Source organism: Rhipicephalus sanguineus, chromosome 3 (assembly GCF_013339695.2).
Source record: "Rhipicephalus sanguineus isolate Rsan-2018 chromosome 3, BIME_Rsan_1.4, whole genome shotgun sequence".
Taxonomy (NCBI): Eukaryota; Metazoa; Arthropoda; class Arachnida; order Ixodida; family Ixodidae; genus Rhipicephalus; species Rhipicephalus sanguineus.
The window spans coordinates 231,740,644-231,758,535 of record NC_051178.1 but is presented as its reverse complement, the minus strand read 5'-3'; the positions used below and the strand labels follow the sequence as shown (position 1 = coordinate 231,758,535).

Below are 17,892 nucleotides of genomic sequence, written 5' to 3'. Positions count from 1 at the left end.
CTCGCTAAACTATGGCTGGTGTGGGGTAGTGAAATGTTTGATTATTATGAAATTTATATTCGTTATTAAGTGTTTCATGAATATTTGACTATTCGTCAATGTGATTATAGTTAACATGGAGTGAGACAGGTTGGCCATGTTATTTCGCTGTATAACTTATGCTTCGTTATTATTTACATTTCCTTACAAAGCACGATCATTTTAGAGTTGCTGAGCGTTCGCGCGCGAGAAAAAAATTTCACCATCTCCCACTAAAGGGAACCATGTGGGGATGAACGCATGGGTCGACTTAAAGTTCCGTTCATCACGGGCATCTTGCCCGATGTTAACGCGTCCTTGCATGTGGAGCACACCATGAATTCACTGTAGTTGCTGTTGCTGTTACTCGTCCCGAAATCTTGTTGGAGCACGCCACGCGGGTTCATCGCACGTCTGCAGAATCTCGTTCCCCGACGCCATCACATTATTGCTGAGAGAGTGCAAGGGGGAGAGGCCACAGCGTCTTACCCAGCCCCTTACACAGGCCCAAACGCGCTAGCGCGTGCCAGCACATGTGGTTTTTGTCTGCGTTACGCGAAGCTAGGGCAGCATACGGTAGCCCGGGCCCCTAAAGTGCTCTGCACGTATCATCATCAAGGCGGCCGAAGAACAAGACGAAGAAAACTTCTCCTTGGCGCGAGCGCGCGCTCAATATGTGACAGATGGCTATGGTAGGTTTTATAAAGCGGACGGTCGCCAACGGAACTACGGACAAAGCCCAGCGCAAAAGCTGCTTCGCATCTAAAAAAATTACAGCATATCCACGGGTGAATGATGAAGAGCTTGGGCGAAGCTCCTTAAGCAATCATGGTTACACCGTGAAATGTTCAGTGGTTTCGCCCAGCAGTAATCAAAGCGATACGCCGCTTTGATTACTGTTGCGCTCGCTTGGCGGCAGCCTCTCGAGCTCGCACCTCGGGATCCTGCCGACGCGCACGAGACGCAACGGCCTTCCGCACCCGGCGCTCCTCGTCGTCCATGGTCCGCCAAGCAGCACGATCCGGCAAGCGCACTCCACCACGTACGGCGACGATCAAGGAGAATGAGAGATAATGGGCGCAGCAGCCAATCTGAGAGCAGCGGCACCTATAACTAGGGGTGTGCGAATATTCGAAAGTTTCGAATATTCGTCGAATATACAATTCGAAATATTCGTATTCGATTCGAAAATCGTGTATTCCAAAAGTTTCGAATTTTCGATAACTTCGAATATTCGAAAAATTCGAATATGCGATTCAATTATCATGCATAAAATAACTCGTCTTCCACATTTCTGCTGCGTTCGTATAGCTAAAAACGTTGCCGAAAGGAGCGATACACATCGTAAGTACTCGGAGGCACGATATCAGCCTGCGACGAGCGCCCCAATACGTATGATTTATTTCTGGTGCATCTCCGACGTGCAGCGCTGTTGGCGATCATGTAACCGTACATTTTCAATATTATGCGGCCGTAACGTGCCGCACTACCACTTGTTCACTATGCGGGACCACGTCTGAAGAAAGACAGTGACCCATGTGACTGGAGGCGGACTGTTCAGATACCCCAGTCTGGCAAAGCTTTGCCCCATGTACCACCCTATACCAGCCACTTCTGTTCCAAGCGAGCGTGCCTTTTCAGTGACAGGGGGGGGGGGGGGGTTGTCTCTGTTAGAAGGGAGCGCCTGCTGCCTGATCATGTGGAGCAACTGATATTTCTTCATGATAACATGTAGTCATTACTATCATTGTGCCGTGATATTTGATTGTGTTGTGATGTGCATTGTGCTAGCCTGGACACTATGTTCTGGAGATAGCAGTGTATGTTGTGTTGCCAGTCAGGCTGTTAATGTTTTTTTTTTTCAAATAGCTACATGTTAAATAAAATATTGTTACTGTGGAGGCATTTTTCCTTTGATATTCGATATTCGATTCGATATTCGAAGGTGGATATTCGTATTCGATTCGTATTCGAAAAATTTGATATTCGCACACCCCTACCTATAACGCCATCTAGCGTGCAGGGTGCCGCTGCTTTCTCTTTCCTTTTTTCTTCTTTTTTTCTTTTTTTTTCTTTTTTTTGCACACATATTGCACACATCTCTATGGGACAGCGTCATCTAGTATATCGTCACCCAACTGCAGTTTGCATGCACCTCTATGGGACAGCGCCATCTATTGAATGATACGGGAGACGCGACGGCGGGGGAACGCCGGACGGAGGGACGACCGACCAGGTGATGCTATAAGGAGCTTCGCCCCTAAAACAGCAGTGAAGCGGTGTCCGCTTCGAGAGCGGCCACCGCTAATGCCGGGCTACTCGAAACATCCTAATTCCCAAACTGGAGTAGGATGCTTGGCTGGACTTGCTGGTACATATTGAACTTGGTTGAAATGCGCCAAGACGGGACAAGAAAGTAAAGCGACAAACGCAAGCGCTCGTGCTTCTCCCCTTGCTGTCTCGTGCCGTCTAAGCGCAATTCAACGAGGACTCAACTGGGCTTACGATACCAGCGTGACGTTGAATTTCGAATCTGCGTTTGAGGGCGTACTGGCGAAGCTACGCGGGCTAAATGCAACGCTTGATTTCAACGCAGAGCTTCCGTCGGAAACCACGCAACCAGATCGGGGACCAGACAACAGACATTCGTGGTGGCGGCGCAGGCGAAGAGTTGGAGGCTGACCCGGGCGTCGCAAGGGAAGTGGTTCTCCTCGACGGTCGGGTGCCAATGCGAGACAGAAAGCCCCAACACAACAACGACCTCGAGGTTGTCGTTGGGGACGGCCTCGATATCGCCATTCAGGGTAACGTCACTACATCCAGTGCCCGTGTCGTTTTGCGCGCTCTTCGAATTGTATAGTATTTCGCTTTAAAATACTCAGCCGCGCGATAAAGTGCGATAACTCTTTTTCTACCGCTTTCGTTTCAGGTGATGGCAAGGCCGTTAAAATGTTGAAAAACAACTCAAAGCCTGTGATGAATTCTGTTTGGGTGGGACCTATGATCGAGCCTAAGAACAAGCAGCTAGAGAAAGACAACAAGGAAAAGGTGGGTCTCGTTTATTGTGAGTGGTCGATGCAGATGTCCTAAAGTCTACTGGCTCTTGCGTCAGGAGTTGGTGGACAATCGCGAGAAATGTGTTCTTCTTCATTGCTTCGGATGTATAAATATGAAATTCTTGATTCGTTATTCGATTAATAAAAACAAGCAAAATGTCAAGAACCACAACAACAAAAAAAGAAATCGAGCGCGAGCGCACAAAGGATATCTCGTACGTACGGGCATTAGCACTGACAGAGCATTCCAGTGGCTACAGGACGGTCAGTCGTTAAACAGAAGCGAAAGAACCCTCATAAATATTTTCATATATCTTTATACTAGAAAAAAAATACCGCGAGATTAGTCGCATAAATCATAAGCACAACGTTAAGAAGACAAAACAGTAATGTCATTTACTGTATAAGCCGTCCACAAGATTGGCGTCCACTCAATTATCGCAAGGAGCACCGACTGAAGACCTCTGCTTGTCTGCTTGTCAGAGTATGAATACGGTTCAAGCAATGCGCTCGCTGTGATAGGACGCCTGCCAAGGACATCCAAATGGCCATGCAGGTGGAACCGCTGTTGGTGATATTGAGAGGAGTTATAGCATTGGAGTTTGCACTGTAGCTACGGTGCATATAGGGACGCTCTTCCGTTGATGATTTTGTTGTTAAATGCGAAACATTTCTTAGCGAACCAAAGGCACTTTGAGCGTTTATATCTATCTATCTATCTATCTATCTATCTATCTATCTATCTATCTATCTATCTGTCTAGCCGCCTTCGTCCGAGTGCTCTCGTGCATGGTCTCCTCCTTAACTTAATATAGACCCAAATTGGCACAGGAGGGCATGAGGGTATGACGAACATGACTGTCTGATCGCGACATGAATAACGTGAAAATCCTGTCTTGTACGTACATCATGAAACCCTTTCCTTCAGTCACGTGTGGCACATACCCGTATACCACGGGCCGCGGTATGCGGGTATGAGCCACAGGTGATTCACAGTTTATATCTACACAGGAACAGCGACAACAGACATTGGTAACTTCAACGCGAGAGCGTTAAGAAAATCTGGCATTGGCAGCGCTGATTCGAAGAATGCAAAGAATAAGAATCAGGATACCAGCAGGAATCGAACCCAGGCATTCTGCGTGGCATTCATGTATCCTACCACAGAGCCACGCCAGGTATTGAAACTGCTTTGGAAAAGATACTATGCAGGCGCCATGTCGGTGCAACGTCAACTGTGGTTGCAGTGGTAGCTATCTAAATTTATAACAAGGTATAATAAACATTGCATAAGTACTCATATGATACAGGTGTCAAATCGGGCTAACGGCAATTGTGACTCCAGTCTCAGCTCCGCTTTTATAATAGTTTAATAACATAAACATTACATATGCACACCTATAACTCAGCAAGCTATAATCAAGCGTTGCTCGACCACGGAGGAATACGATCACGAATGATATTCATATTATCGCACCGTAGCATGCACTTCCTTTATATAAAAGCGGCGCCTGTGCTCTAACGTGAGTGATGACGTTGCGTCAGACCATAAATTGCCCTTTAAACGCCAGTGTAGCCGACGTTTCCTGGTAAGCCCACGATTAGCACACTACTACTCCATCTACAAAAAAAAACACGTCGATGTACCTCGTAACGCTTGTCTCAAAGCAAAAAAAAATGCTGCATAGACAAGTACTCGCTGACTGCTTCGCATGAAAGCGATCCCCACAATGCGTAGTATCTGCCGAATTTTTGTCGTTGTTGTTGTTGACTCCTGAAGCATAAGCGTCTCGGGATAGACGTGTATTTTGCTAGAAGGTTCACTTCACTTCATTTTACACGTTCTTGCCAATAATTATACTTCACTTCAGTCCTTAATTAGGCTAACTAAATGATGTCACAAGTAAGCCGCCCTCTCATACTGTGCTTAGTTTCTTTCCTCTACGTGTGCAAGTTCTATAAAGGGAATGAAGACACGGCCCTGCGACTTGAACGACTCGCCATCTCTGTCGCAGGAGAAAGAGGCGCAGGGCAATAAGGTGTACCCGCAAAAGGACGAGGATACCCTCAGCGAAAAGTCAGCGTCCAGCCCCAAGGAGAAGGTCCTCCTTGGGAACAAGCCGTCCAAAGATCTTAGCAACAGTTCCCTGTATCTGGGGAACAACCTTGAGGAGGAGAAGAAGGACGCCAGCAAAGAGGACCTCGGCACTAAGGAAGGTACGTCACCTTATAAGCCTCACCTATCATTGGCTAGATCGAAGACACGGGAAGCTAGGCTACGTCATAACTTGCCCTCGTAAAATCATGAATTCGTTAGCGAACTAACAAAGAAACTAAAAAGAAAAAGGAAAATTCTCAAAAGACTTCTACACACTTTGACGCAAGCGCGCAAAAGATGTCTGCAAGATCCAGCACCGGGAGCACACAGCAGGAAAAATAGGATGGTCACCCATCGCACAGCATTATAAGTGCATGCAAGTCGACACAGAGTACTTACATTCTCTTATATAAAGACAAGATAACCACGAGGTTGGCTCGTTAAGAAATACAATCTGAAGTTGTAAGCAGTCTGTAAACATATCGCGAAGATCCCCTCGCTGCATGGCTGTTCTTATTTGCCTGTCTCTATTAGGCGTGTTGTGTCATTAGCCGACAAGAGTTTCAATGTGGGCTTGTTCGGGAAACCGTTTGAACAGCTTTGATGTAGCGCGAAACAACACACGGACACGAGAAAGCACGTAAGGACACCACACAGTGCTATGTGGTTTCCTTATGTGCCTTCTCGAGTCCGTCATGAAAGCCAGCCCATAATGAAGCCAAGGAACGTATAGTGTCCGTGTGTCGTTTCGCGCTGCATCAAAGCTGTTCAGTTGTCATTAGCGTCCGCGTATCAGTTCAGTCCAGTCGTACTTCGCGCATATCCCGACTCAGCGCTGACCCTGCCTTTCTCGAATCTCGCAGAAGAGGCCCCCGCCGAAGAGCCCATCAACCCGGACACGGAAGATGTGGACACGGACAAGCTGGAGACGGCCACCTCGGACATCATCATCCCCGAGTTGCCGGCCGACTGCTGCCCCGACTGCTGTTACACGCGATTCGCTTTCGCCTGCTTTTACGACGAGAACAAGATTTTCTGGCAGCGCTACAAGATCGTGCGCACCAAGGTGTTCGGGCTCGTGGAGCACAAGTACTTCGAGACCATCGTCGTCGTTCTCATCCTCACCAGCAGCTTGGCGCTGGTAGGTCCTTCTTCACATTGCACCAAATCAATTTCGTCAGCAGGGAACTTCCGTACCTAGATCGATACGAGGGCTGGGCTCATATTCTGGGCCGGCTTTAGAATGGATGACATATTCGAAATATAAATAATAATATCTGGGGTTTAACGTCCCAAAACCACGATATGATTATGAGAGACGCCGTAGTGGAGGGCTCCGGAAATTTCGACCACATGGGGTTCTTTAACGTGCACCCAAATCTAAGTACACGGGCCTGAAACACTTTCGCCTGCAGGATGACATATTCGAGCAGAAAAAGAAAGTTCTTTCTTTCCGTCTCTCCGTCTGTTTCTCTCTTTATTTCTCTCTGTTTCTCTCTGTGCTCGTTCTCAGGGTTATTACAGGCCACGCCGTAGCGGTGAGTAGTGGGATCTGCACAAGTTTCGTGGCACATACCCGTTCATGATGATGACAGTTTTCGGGCCCGGTAACACACTTTACGCCGAGCTAGAACAGCTTCGCCGTTTTAAAAAAACATACAGCAGCTGACTCTGTGCAAAAGTGCGCTACCAAGTTTTCCTGCCAGGTTTTTCACGCAGGCTGTTCAGCAGTCATCTTTGAATAGACAGCAATCCAACATCCTTCATTTTTCTGTTTCTTTTTTTTTTCATTTAATGCTTTTTTCGAGAAGCTGTCCTGCTTCTTGGCATGATCATAACTTAAGTGGTAACTGTGATAGCTATTGCGTACTTTGCTTCATATTTCGCTACCTACGGCGGTTACTGAAATACGCCAACGAAAAGGACTCTTTTTCGTCATTGCTCAAGAATGGCGCACAACTTCGGACAATGGTAATAAAATATGTAAGAAGTTTTGGCTGTACAACAACCATAACTCAATTGTTTTACATCATTATACGAAGCTGGTATTCAAACATCCGACTTGCGCATAAACTTGATAAGCGGTACGTATAAACACTGAAATGACACTCAAACAAACTGGCACTCAGAAATTGGCTTGTCAGTGTTCCCTGAGAATGCGTTAAGATCATCACAGCATAAGGACTCGTCGCCGGCCCAAACACTTTGATAACTAATAGTGGACGTCACGGGGCACCAGGTACAGTGGTAATGAGCCACTGCGGCGGATAAACGGCATGAAAATACAGTCTATAAATTGTTGTTTATTTTTACTCTTTCTCGCTAACTCATTCTCGTAAATGTTTGAGGGTGATCGTGCTTCACGTGTGTCTCACTGGTGACTTCGCAGGCGCTCGAAGACGTCAACTTGAAAGACCGGCCTACGCTCAAGGCTGTGCTCACATACATGGACAAAACCTTTACAGTGATCTTTTTCTTCGAAATGATCCTCAAGTGGCTTGCCTTCGGATTCAAGAAATATTTCACGAATGCCTGGTGCTGGCTCGATTTTGTCATCGTGCTCGTAAGTGACCACACTCCAGCCATGCTCGCTTATTCGGGAAATTGCAAAACAGCCGCGTGAGCAGATAGTGTTTCTCAGAGCGTGCTGGTCCTCATAAAGACAGTGTTTAGAATTTTACGCTGACGAATTCACGTGTTAATCGTTAGTGATTCGTGTGAATTGGTTCAGGTCTGTAAGCAGTCCCGCCTCAGTGAAAATGTGCTTTTTTGTGTGTTATAATCTTATACAGTCATACGGTCTTTTATTATCTTGTAGAGCTAGTGTCACACCAGCTCTACTAGATTTGCGAACACAGTGGGCTGGTATAATTAAACCGGCACCAAAGTACCTCTACCAACGATTCTCCGCACTATAGTTCATTTCGATATGTGCATTATCACTAAGAAGCAATGAACGTCAATAGTGAAACCTCACCACGACTAAGTCATTGGCACATGAAACCAAGTCTGCTATAAGCTGTTGTTCGTCAAAAGTTTAGATGCCTTAAAACAGTTTAGATGCCCTAAACAGCTGCCACTACATTGTAGACTGTGCCTTCGCAACGGACTTCGTCTTTGCAGACTGGCACAAATAAAATTGAACGATCAGTGCCTAGGCTACTCGTACTAACTATTGAGCGGCACCATGCGGATTTCAAACCAAGTTCAGCACGACACTCCATATTTAAATAATTCGTTATAAAATGGTTTAAACCTGAAAGCCTGTCAAAGCGTGACAAAAAAAAATTAGCTAAAGCAACAATTTGAATTAAGGGGTTTCCTCCTAACGAGGGTTTCCAAGGTATTATTACTATCGTTACATTAAGGAAGAGTTGATCTGTAGATTTCTCATTTTTAGATTTGTAATACCAATAAATATATCCAAGAGTTATATTATTTGGACCAGCACAAGTTCGGTCGTAAGCAAGCCAACGCCTGGCCAGTGCGTGACGCTTAGTGTCTGTGCGTAATACTACGACATGTTAGATTAACATTGCATGTTTAAGCACAGTATATGCCGTACTATGTGCATTAGACGACTCAGCTTCGGTTAGTTTCTAACGCAAATCGCAATCAAGGAGAAAGAATCGAAATAGACGGCATTGTAGGAGTAAACTGCTTGAAATTCGCTTTCACATAGTGTAAGCTTTAGAAGTTCACTCAGAGAAGAGGAACCACTCTCGTGATGACATAAATTGTTTGTGCAACCTAGTGCGTGTGCCTTGAATGGTAAAATAGTCGTAAAACAGCTGTAAGGAATGCTTCCGTTTATCTCAGCTACACTATTAATCAGGTCCCGCTTAAAGCGCTAGATATAGCCAGGAAACCGGACATTTTTCGTCTGGTTTCCTGGATATAGCCAGCATTTAACCAGGACCTGATTATGAGTGTACTATATATAAATGCAATGCATCACTTGAAAGCACTTAAGCACGATGTCTGCACGGTTAATAAACTACATAACAAGGCGGCAGGCAACGTGCGAAATATAAAAGGCTGCGTTCAAATTCTTAGCCTCCTTTATTTTCCCCTTACCGTTCATTATTGCCACAAACTCTAATATAAGATGTCAACATTGCTACCAGCCCATTACAAAGGCTGCGAATAACTGCTGAAAAAGCCTGAGATCAAGGAGCGACTTTCGACATAATACTGCGGCCTGGAATTTCATTTTCTTTCCGTTGAAATAAGAGGTAAAATAAACCTGACGACACTGCTTGAATAGAAAGTTAAATGAAACGTAGGTTAACCGCACTGGTACCAAAACCGCAAATATTCTGCACGTGAGAAGTCTGTGTCATTATTCCGAACATCGGACAGACATCTTAAATTTCTTGCTTTGCGCGCTCTAGTATCGACCAAGAGTCTCTTCTTGCGAACAGTTTTGCGAGTTCAGTATAGTATTTTATATTGCTTCGGCACCAGGGACTGCGACAAGTGTAAGCAGTGTACCATATCGATCTCCACGAGAGCGGTTCCTCGACTCAGCAGCTAACGTATACCGTTGGCACACGCCGTGGACAGAACTACTGCATATGCATTTATGGAAGAGATTGTGTAAGTTTGACTTGTGCTGATGAGAGAGCGACAAAGAGGTTACCTGCTGGCGCGACAGGCAACTCCGTCATCAAGATTAACTAATCACGCAAACTTTCAGTAGTATAGAAATATAAGCTCGTCAAGAAAGATTAGACTTTCAAATTCACATTACCGATTCGACTGCAATCGTAGTTACTATAAAAATAGGCTCTCTTTATTGCTCTCTCAGCGCACATGTTATGGAAGTGTACACAGAGGAAATGAGAAGGAATACGAACGTGCTAATGGGCTTTCAAATACAAGGTGGATGTGTCGCCCTACAGTATTAAACATCTCGAAGCATTAGTGCATAAAGATAAGAAATTAGCCTGGTTAGAAAAGTATAGTCGTTCTGCTGGTAAGGCTTTAATATTCTCCTTTGGCTGACTCTTTGGCTGTCTGGAGATCTCTTACCAAGCGCTCAGAGTGCGTTCAAGCCTTTGTCGCATCGTTGGTATTCCATTCTCGTTGCCTTTGTGTTGCGTGCAGTGTCGCCGTGTTCTCTTCGCTTTCTCTCTCCCCCGAGGCCTCGTCGTTAGGCCTCGCTTCTTCCTAGTCCTTTCCACCCAACAACCACACCGACCTGCCTCCGTCCCAGGTGTCCTTCTTTAACATGGCCGTAGCCATGATGGGCTACGGACGAATCCCCGCCTTTAAAACCATGCGCACCCTACGAGCGCTCAGACCTCTGAGGGCGATGTCCCGCCTGGAGGGAATGCGCGTAAGTAGCCACACGCCAACCACTCAGCTTAGGACGCACCCCCCACCACCACATGCACACAGACACATATTCACTCATCTCTCAAGGCCTGCCATATGGCAGGCGTTGTGAAGCACATATCGAAACATACTGCGTACACGTGCGCCTGCCCGCTACGCTTGCCGGCCAGACATAACGCGCCTTCGAATGCAACACTTAGCTTGTGTTGCGTTCGATTCAGGCTTAATTAAATATATTCCTGTCATCTAGAAGAACTCAAATGCGCGGCACTTCTCCAAAAACCAACGTTAACTAGTTGACAGAGAACAAAATCAGAAGTAGATTTCTATCATACAGAACGCCTAATGAGGCGTTTTGTGATGAAAGTGAGCACTTCAGCAATTATATGTTGTCATGAATTCACGAAGTTCACAGTATGCTACTCTTTAGTATCCGCTATATGACATTATTATTATTAGCGATACCATGTCATCAGTGGAAACGGAGACATCTAGGCCTTGCGCTGTCAGCGTTCGAAAGTCATGAACACTTGGCAAGCACTTCGGGCAGAGCACGGCGCAGCGGATCATTTCACTCACAAAAAAAAAAAGAAACATTGTCTACCTTGCAGTGAGCACTCATTAGCAGCGTGCGCACGCGCGTGCGTATGTGTCGTGTCTGCTGTCCGTCTGTGGTGCTGTCCTAGTCTCGTGTGAGGCATGCGCCACGAATGGCTTCTGCAGTCGCAACCGTTCTCGCCAGCCTTCCTCAGCTCTTGGTTATTAAGGCTGCAGTTGTCTAACGGCAGTTACAGCCAGCGACAAAACACACGCCCTTGCCTTATTTAAGGCAAGCACTTCATTTCATACTGATCTGTACAAAAATTGTAAAGTGAACGTCGCCGTTAGCTGATGCCAGGCATGTGACGAACATTATAACTGTCATGATAATCAACAACATAATTGAGTCGACATGTGAGCTTTAGGACCGAACAAACGGATTATCGCCGAGGCAAGCGTGTTGAAATGTACGTCCACGTAGTCATAGGGTCCTCATAAGTACGACATGGCAGGCTATTATGTTTATCCAAGACAACAAATGAAAAGAAAGGCGAAAAAGCCGATTGAATTTCCCCTCACACGTATGTGTACACGAAGCTCTTAAGAGAAGGAGCCGTGGGACAGGAAAAAAAGAGCACAGAATTTAGGTATTAAAGCAAACAGGTGTGAGGTGAAAGGTAGTGCTTTCGATTAATTCGTAAATTCCTGATATTCGAGAACGGCATTGTACGCTCAAAGCTGGCCGTGCTAGAAAATGCTGAAACAGCGGAAATCCTTGCGAAAAGGTTCCAACTATCGGTCTCCGATTCGAAGATGTCCAGTGACACACCTTCCCGCCCTAAGGAATGAGGGAGGTTGGCGAAAACTTGCGGCGACGCATATGTCTTGTGTCTATGTTGTCCGTTGTCCTTGCTGTGCGTGGACTCTGTACAAGAAACAAGGGACACTTGGACGAACCAACACTACTGTGCAGAACAGCGAGACTTTACACGCGCGAAGGGAACATTCGAGAGACAGCCACTGTCATCGTTTCGCTCAGGTCGAACAGCCGCGAAACTTGGGCAAAATGTAACGACCCCAATTGGAGCACCTTCTGGCACTTATCGCCCAAATCTACCAGAAAAACGTCATCCCCACTTTTGACGTGCGTCAAAGCAAACCCTTCAAGAGTCACAGTAACACGAAATAACACGTTGAACTGGCATTCTAAATCTCGTTCGCCGTCACAAAAATGACGCACGAAAACGTGCGAAAGAGAAATGCTAGTGAAGAGGTCGCACAGTGCCCTTCGGTGCAGTGGCATAGCCATCCCAGTGCGATATCCCAATCCGCCCGTCCGTCCGTCCTCCCCCGTCCTTTCCCACTTCCAAATGTCCCCCAGGTAAGTGACCCCCCTCCGCACCAAAGCCACCAGCGCAGAGCAGCGGGTGGGGGCTGCGCACTATCACGCGCGCGCCCCCTGTTCCGCACGGGGCGACCAACAGCTTCCGCGGACTGTTCCTTTCGCCAGGTGTCAGTGGTCAATCTAATCGCGTCAGCGCTGGGGGCGGGCCGCATCCAAGCCTTCAAGACGATGCGGACGCTCAGAGCCCTGCGACCACTCCGGGCTCTGTCCCGGTTCCAGGGCATGAGGGTGAGTAGAACGCACCGTGTGAGCTTGATGTGCTCGGAGTTTTGTTGTCGTCACCGTGTCTGGTTTTGTGCGTGTGGTGTGTCTGTGTGTAGGCCCGTGCGCACCTGCATTTATCTTATAGGCGTTGCAGCCGTGTTCGTACTGGCCATAATGCTGAAGCACTACGCCAAGAGCTTCGCTTCGTCGCTTCGCCGAACGGACAGCTCTGGAAGGTGTCATCTGTCGCGAAAAGTTACTCGCTGTAGTTCTAAAATTTGGGCCAAAAATTCTGAAAACAGGAGCATACTGAATATCGCTGAATCAAAAGTTATGAGGTGTCGCAATGTGGTGACACATAGGAAGAAGTATGGCTGCTCACGCACCCTCGTTAAGTTTTCTGTCGCTTTGACATACAGTAACATTAGGAAATGTGCCACTTACATCACTGTATGTTGATGGTCGTAAGAATTTGTTACGTCAAAATTAGATGGTTCCTGCTATCGCTGGTTTGCCGCACTTTCTTGCTGCTAGTTTCCCATTCCTATTGCTAATTTCAACGTGCCAGTTAACTTTAACTGTATGTCGATGGTGATGAGAACACATCAAGAACAGAGTGAAGGAAACAACTCGCAAGAAGTAACTATTGGTTAGAAGCCGGTAACATCGCTACACCATGGACTTAGTAAGGCAACCAGTACGACTAAGCGATGGCCTGAACTTTACTGCTTATATATCCATGCATATTTACTGATTTATGAAACCAGGAGATGCCCTTCTTGCTAGCGGCATAGGGACACGTTCCAAGCAATAAGCGAATGCCTACGCCTTTGAAATAGGCTCTTCAGATTACAACCAGCAGTACTAATGTACGCTGATTCAAAGTCCATTGTCAAAAACTGGTAAACGGAAAGCTTCGACACGATACAGTATTTGTCACAGCGTAAGAAAAAATCGCACAAAAAAAGCTATTATGCGGCACGGTCCTCCGCACAATCGCATGTTCCCCATGTCTTTGTTGTGGTTCTTGTGCGACTTAACGATGCTCTTAACGTACTGTTTCGCCATTGAAATATGGTGGTGTTATACGCTACATAATTCGTTTGTTTATGGCGCAAAAGCAGCTGAGGCTATGCTGCGCCAGTAGGCTATGCTGCGCCAGTCTAATTGTCTAATTGTGTTATAAGCGTAGAGGCTGCGCATAAGTAGTGGCGCTGAGTGCAGCAACCGCTTCGTAATTTCTTGTGCTTTGTTTTCAAAGCGTGTATTTATAAGTTATTACTAATCCAAGCCTTAAACTAATTGTGTTGCCTTTCGATTGCGCTTACTACTTTAGTTAAATAACTGCGCAGCAGCGTATGTGGCTAAGCCATTCTAACGTCACCTAACAGGCACTATTCGGTGTTCCATCAGTGTTTTGACAATTGATATCACGCTGCAAATAGTACTTTTCAACGTGATTTTTATCCTAAGTTTAAAAATAGCCTATAGGTAAACAGCAGAAAAGCGTCTAATGTCACTCAGACACGACGTCTTGACTGAATATTAATAATACTAATTTATCTGATGAACTCATGCATGTCATATTTCAATTTCTATAGAATTAAACACATATAGGCAGCAAGCTCTGTAGTTTTAAAAAATGTCTGCTGATACATATCAGTTTATCACTTGCAGTAATATGAGTATAGAGGAAGTAATTTCAATACTACGTACAGTAATCTAACGAATATGCTTTATGCCCATTTACACTGAGGGAAAAAAAAAGCTTTGCAAGTTGCTTCGGTGCGCTTGTTGTGATTGGCACATGCCTTTATGCTGCTCGGTGGTTTTTCTTTTTCACGTGCTTTTCAGCATCTGGCTGTTTTTCGACGAGCTATGTGTTGTTGATAGCGACCACAGTATCTTTTTTTTTCTTTTGTGAGCTGCCAAAACGCTTTGCTAAGCGTGGCTGCAACATTGGAAGCTCATTAAGTGCGAAGCTAATCAAGACGTCTCGCAGACGATTTTCCACGTGCCTCTTTCTCCTAATTGTCTTATTTGAGTCGCGTTGCTTATGTACTAAATAGTTCATACACCACCAAACACCCAATTTTTATGCCCGGTGCGACGTAGAGTGCACGTTAGAGAACACATACCCAGGTATCACAGTAGACTGTGTCCGTTTTTGACTCACATTTAGTGCTCGTTTGCAATGCATCCGCACCTTAGTACGTAAATCTGCCGCCGACACTTCCTCCTTGCAAAAAAAAAAGCAAATATATTTTAGGGTAGGCTTACAAAAGGCTGCTGAGAATGCATCAAGTCGTACGTGCGCATCGAGTGCCTTGTCAGTGTTAAATACAACGGCTGCAAACAGTTGCATCAAGCGAGTGTGCTTCACATGTGTACACGTGCCTGCGAAGCATGGCGAGAAACACTCACAATGTATGCGTTTGCTACTCGTACAATACATGTAGCCAATGTTCACATTGCTAGAACACAACTAGCAGGTGGCCCCGAAGTCAACTCTCCAGAGACAAAAATTTGCACTCCACAACCAAAACACACGCCGTGCCTGCAACACGAGCCGACGTATCAGAAGTCAGTGGTTTCCTGTAGAGTTGACTTGCGGGGACGCGTGGGAATTCACCTAGCACACACACTACACAGATGAGGCGTTCGTGCCTCGAAACACTGGAATGCTATGCTTGTTTTTCACTATATTTGACCCGTGCATGCTGTGCCTGAGCCTGCATGCGCTGACAATCCACACGTAAGTTCCAGTCAACCCTGATAGATGTTTTTTACGCACCAGGTGAGTATTTGTCGTTCGTAACTCTATCTTGCCGGTGAAACACTGTGGTGTGTTATTCGTGTTCCAACTGTGACCCCTTCTCCTAAGGTGAGCGACCCAACGATGTTTGTTCGTCGAGTTTCGATGTCGCATGTTTGTCTGCGTGTTCCACGTCGTACAACACCTCTGTCAAACGAGTCGGCAACCTGGTGAACGGAGTAGCTCGCCACAAAACGTTACCGAGTGGGAATCTATAAGTCATAACCTAAAAAATAATAATAAAAACTATGACATGCGTATGTGTTGTGCATGTCCGTACTCGCTCCGTTATCACCGAGTGTTGGTTACTCGTGAAAAAAAAAACATTTCACTGTACATCACTCACAACATCATCATTTTCTCCTCATAAACAGCTCTTGCATCTCTTTCTTTATTTACTGCCTTTGACTTTCTCTTGTTTGACTTTTTTTTTTTTGCTCTCCGGTATTATGTGAAATGTGCTCATGAGCTCGTCTGGACATGTTGCTCGGTACAAGTAGTAGAGTAGACTTTTTATAGCACAATGCTGCACATTCTTTGTTTCTTCAGAAAATCCATGCTGCATGAACGTTTTCAATTAAACTGAATTCTTCGTTTTGTTTTCCGCGTCCTTTTTTTTTCTTTCATTGCCTCGAAGGTTAATCCTCGGAGATGTCTATTCAAGCTAAAAGCTTTGTTCGTTTGTATGTTATTGCCATGGTTATTTTTTTTCTCTCTCTCTCTCTTCTATTATCTTGTGTGCAAATGAAAGCATGCTTAGTTGAAGCACACTTCTTTGACAGTGAGTGCTTTCAGCGCCTGATACATGGCTCATTAGGACAGGGTACGCAGCGACCATTTTCTTGATTACGATATAGACCCATATACGGCGCCAGCTCTTTGTGCTGACCTGTCAGAACAGCAATAATCACTCTTCTACTAGCTTGTTTATTGTATACACAGCCGGTAACTTATTTATGACTTTTGTGTCAGTGCTTGCATTCTTTGTGGCATAGTTTCTTCGCGCATCTGGTTCTTTTTAGACTTTCCCGAGGCGTTTCTGAACGTGACTACAGTTAATTATAGCGACATTAAGCTTGGCAGGCATTCAAGTCTTCATAGACAAGCCAATTGAAAATGAAACAAAACGACGAGTCCTGAAAATTTTCGAAGACACGTGAGCCGCCATTTTCAGCAATATAAGTTTAGAAATGTACCACATGCCTGTGCAGAGTCATTGTTACTTATTTTATTGTAAAAAAATAATGATTCAATTCATGAGATGAGTGCGTACGCAGTAACTCAAAAGGAGATAGAGACATAATCATGGAAAGGCAGGAAAGCTAACAAAGCGCATGTCCGGTTTGCTACTCTGCACAGGGGAAAGGAATAAATTGGCGATTTGGAACCACAAAGAATGCACAGCGTGTAAGGATGCATATGAGTCAGTGCCCGCTAATCACATGAAGAAATTGTAACAAGTAACACGGAATCCACTCCTCACTAGGCGAAACAAGGGCTGCAGTGCCGCGTTCGCCACGCTTGCAGGACGTCCTTTCTGCGAATAATGAATTTCGGAGATAAGCAATTTGCACACTTTTCCTTTGCTCCTTCATGCTTACATGTTGCCAGCCACGCTTGTCACTAGCATAATTTCTCAGCCACCTCCTGTCAGCACTGTACAAAATTAGCATTGGGTTCTGTCGACAATAACATTATCCTTTGGTTCCGCGCTATGCCCGAACACAGTCGAAGCCTATACAGCTTCGAGCTTATTCTTCCTTTTTTTATGCACCAGTAACTTAAGTAGAGTCACTCAGATCCTGTTGCTCTTAGAACTTCCAACAACCTGGCCAGTTCAAAAGAGTTGTGCCAGAAGGTCACGTAGGCAAATCGAGACCACCTCGCTTTTCGGATCGCTGTAATGAAATGATTCAAACCAAGGAAATGTTAAGCAGCAGCGAAGGTGTTAACTATGCTTGCGAGCACTCATCATGTCACGATAGTCGGGGACTATGTGTTTATCTTTCTGCGGATAGCCCAGATGAGCAGAACCGTTTTTGTCTTGCTTGGTGGTAAGACGGTGGGAAAAGAACGAAAAGAAGCGTTGTGCTTTTCATAGTGGGAACGCGTTCGCGAACTGAAAAGTGCAACAGCCTTTACACCACTGTCAAGGACAAATGCTCAATTGTATGTGCTGGGCCACGAGAATATTTTGCTTCAAGTGCCACAACTACCACCGAAATGTCCCCGCTTATCCCACATTTTTAAGAGGAAAGCAATATCCTCGAAGTCGCAGCTAATGGTTTGACACACCTCAGAGGGTTGTTTCAAATACAAAACAATCTGTCACCGGCATACAAAGATCTAGATAGGTGACTTAGAAGTGGTACCTGGAAATTCATTAGCTGAGAATAAAGTATTATTAAATAAAGGG

At 45.6% G+C, this 17,892-nt stretch overlaps 1 protein-coding gene across 2 annotated transcripts in view; it reads left to right on the top strand.

Annotated features, from left to right (window-relative positions):
* The window catches only part of LOC119388393 (sodium channel protein para), a 64,795-nt gene that overhangs the window by 30,624 nt on the left and 16,279 nt on the right, over positions 1–17,892 (top strand). For both annotated transcript variants that reach the window (XM_049413928.1, XM_037656100.2), the window contains 6 exons: positions 2,615–2,822; positions 2,948–3,066; positions 5,090–5,291; positions 6,036–6,313; positions 7,562–7,735; positions 12,563–12,685. In XM_049413928.1, coding sequence (XP_049269885.1) covers positions 2,615–2,822; positions 2,948–3,066; positions 5,090–5,291; positions 6,036–6,313; positions 7,562–7,735; positions 12,563–12,685 — 1,104 coding nt within the window. The remainder of the gene's footprint in view (positions 1–2,614; positions 2,823–2,947; positions 3,067–5,089; positions 5,292–6,035; positions 6,314–7,561; positions 7,736–12,562; positions 12,686–17,892) is intronic.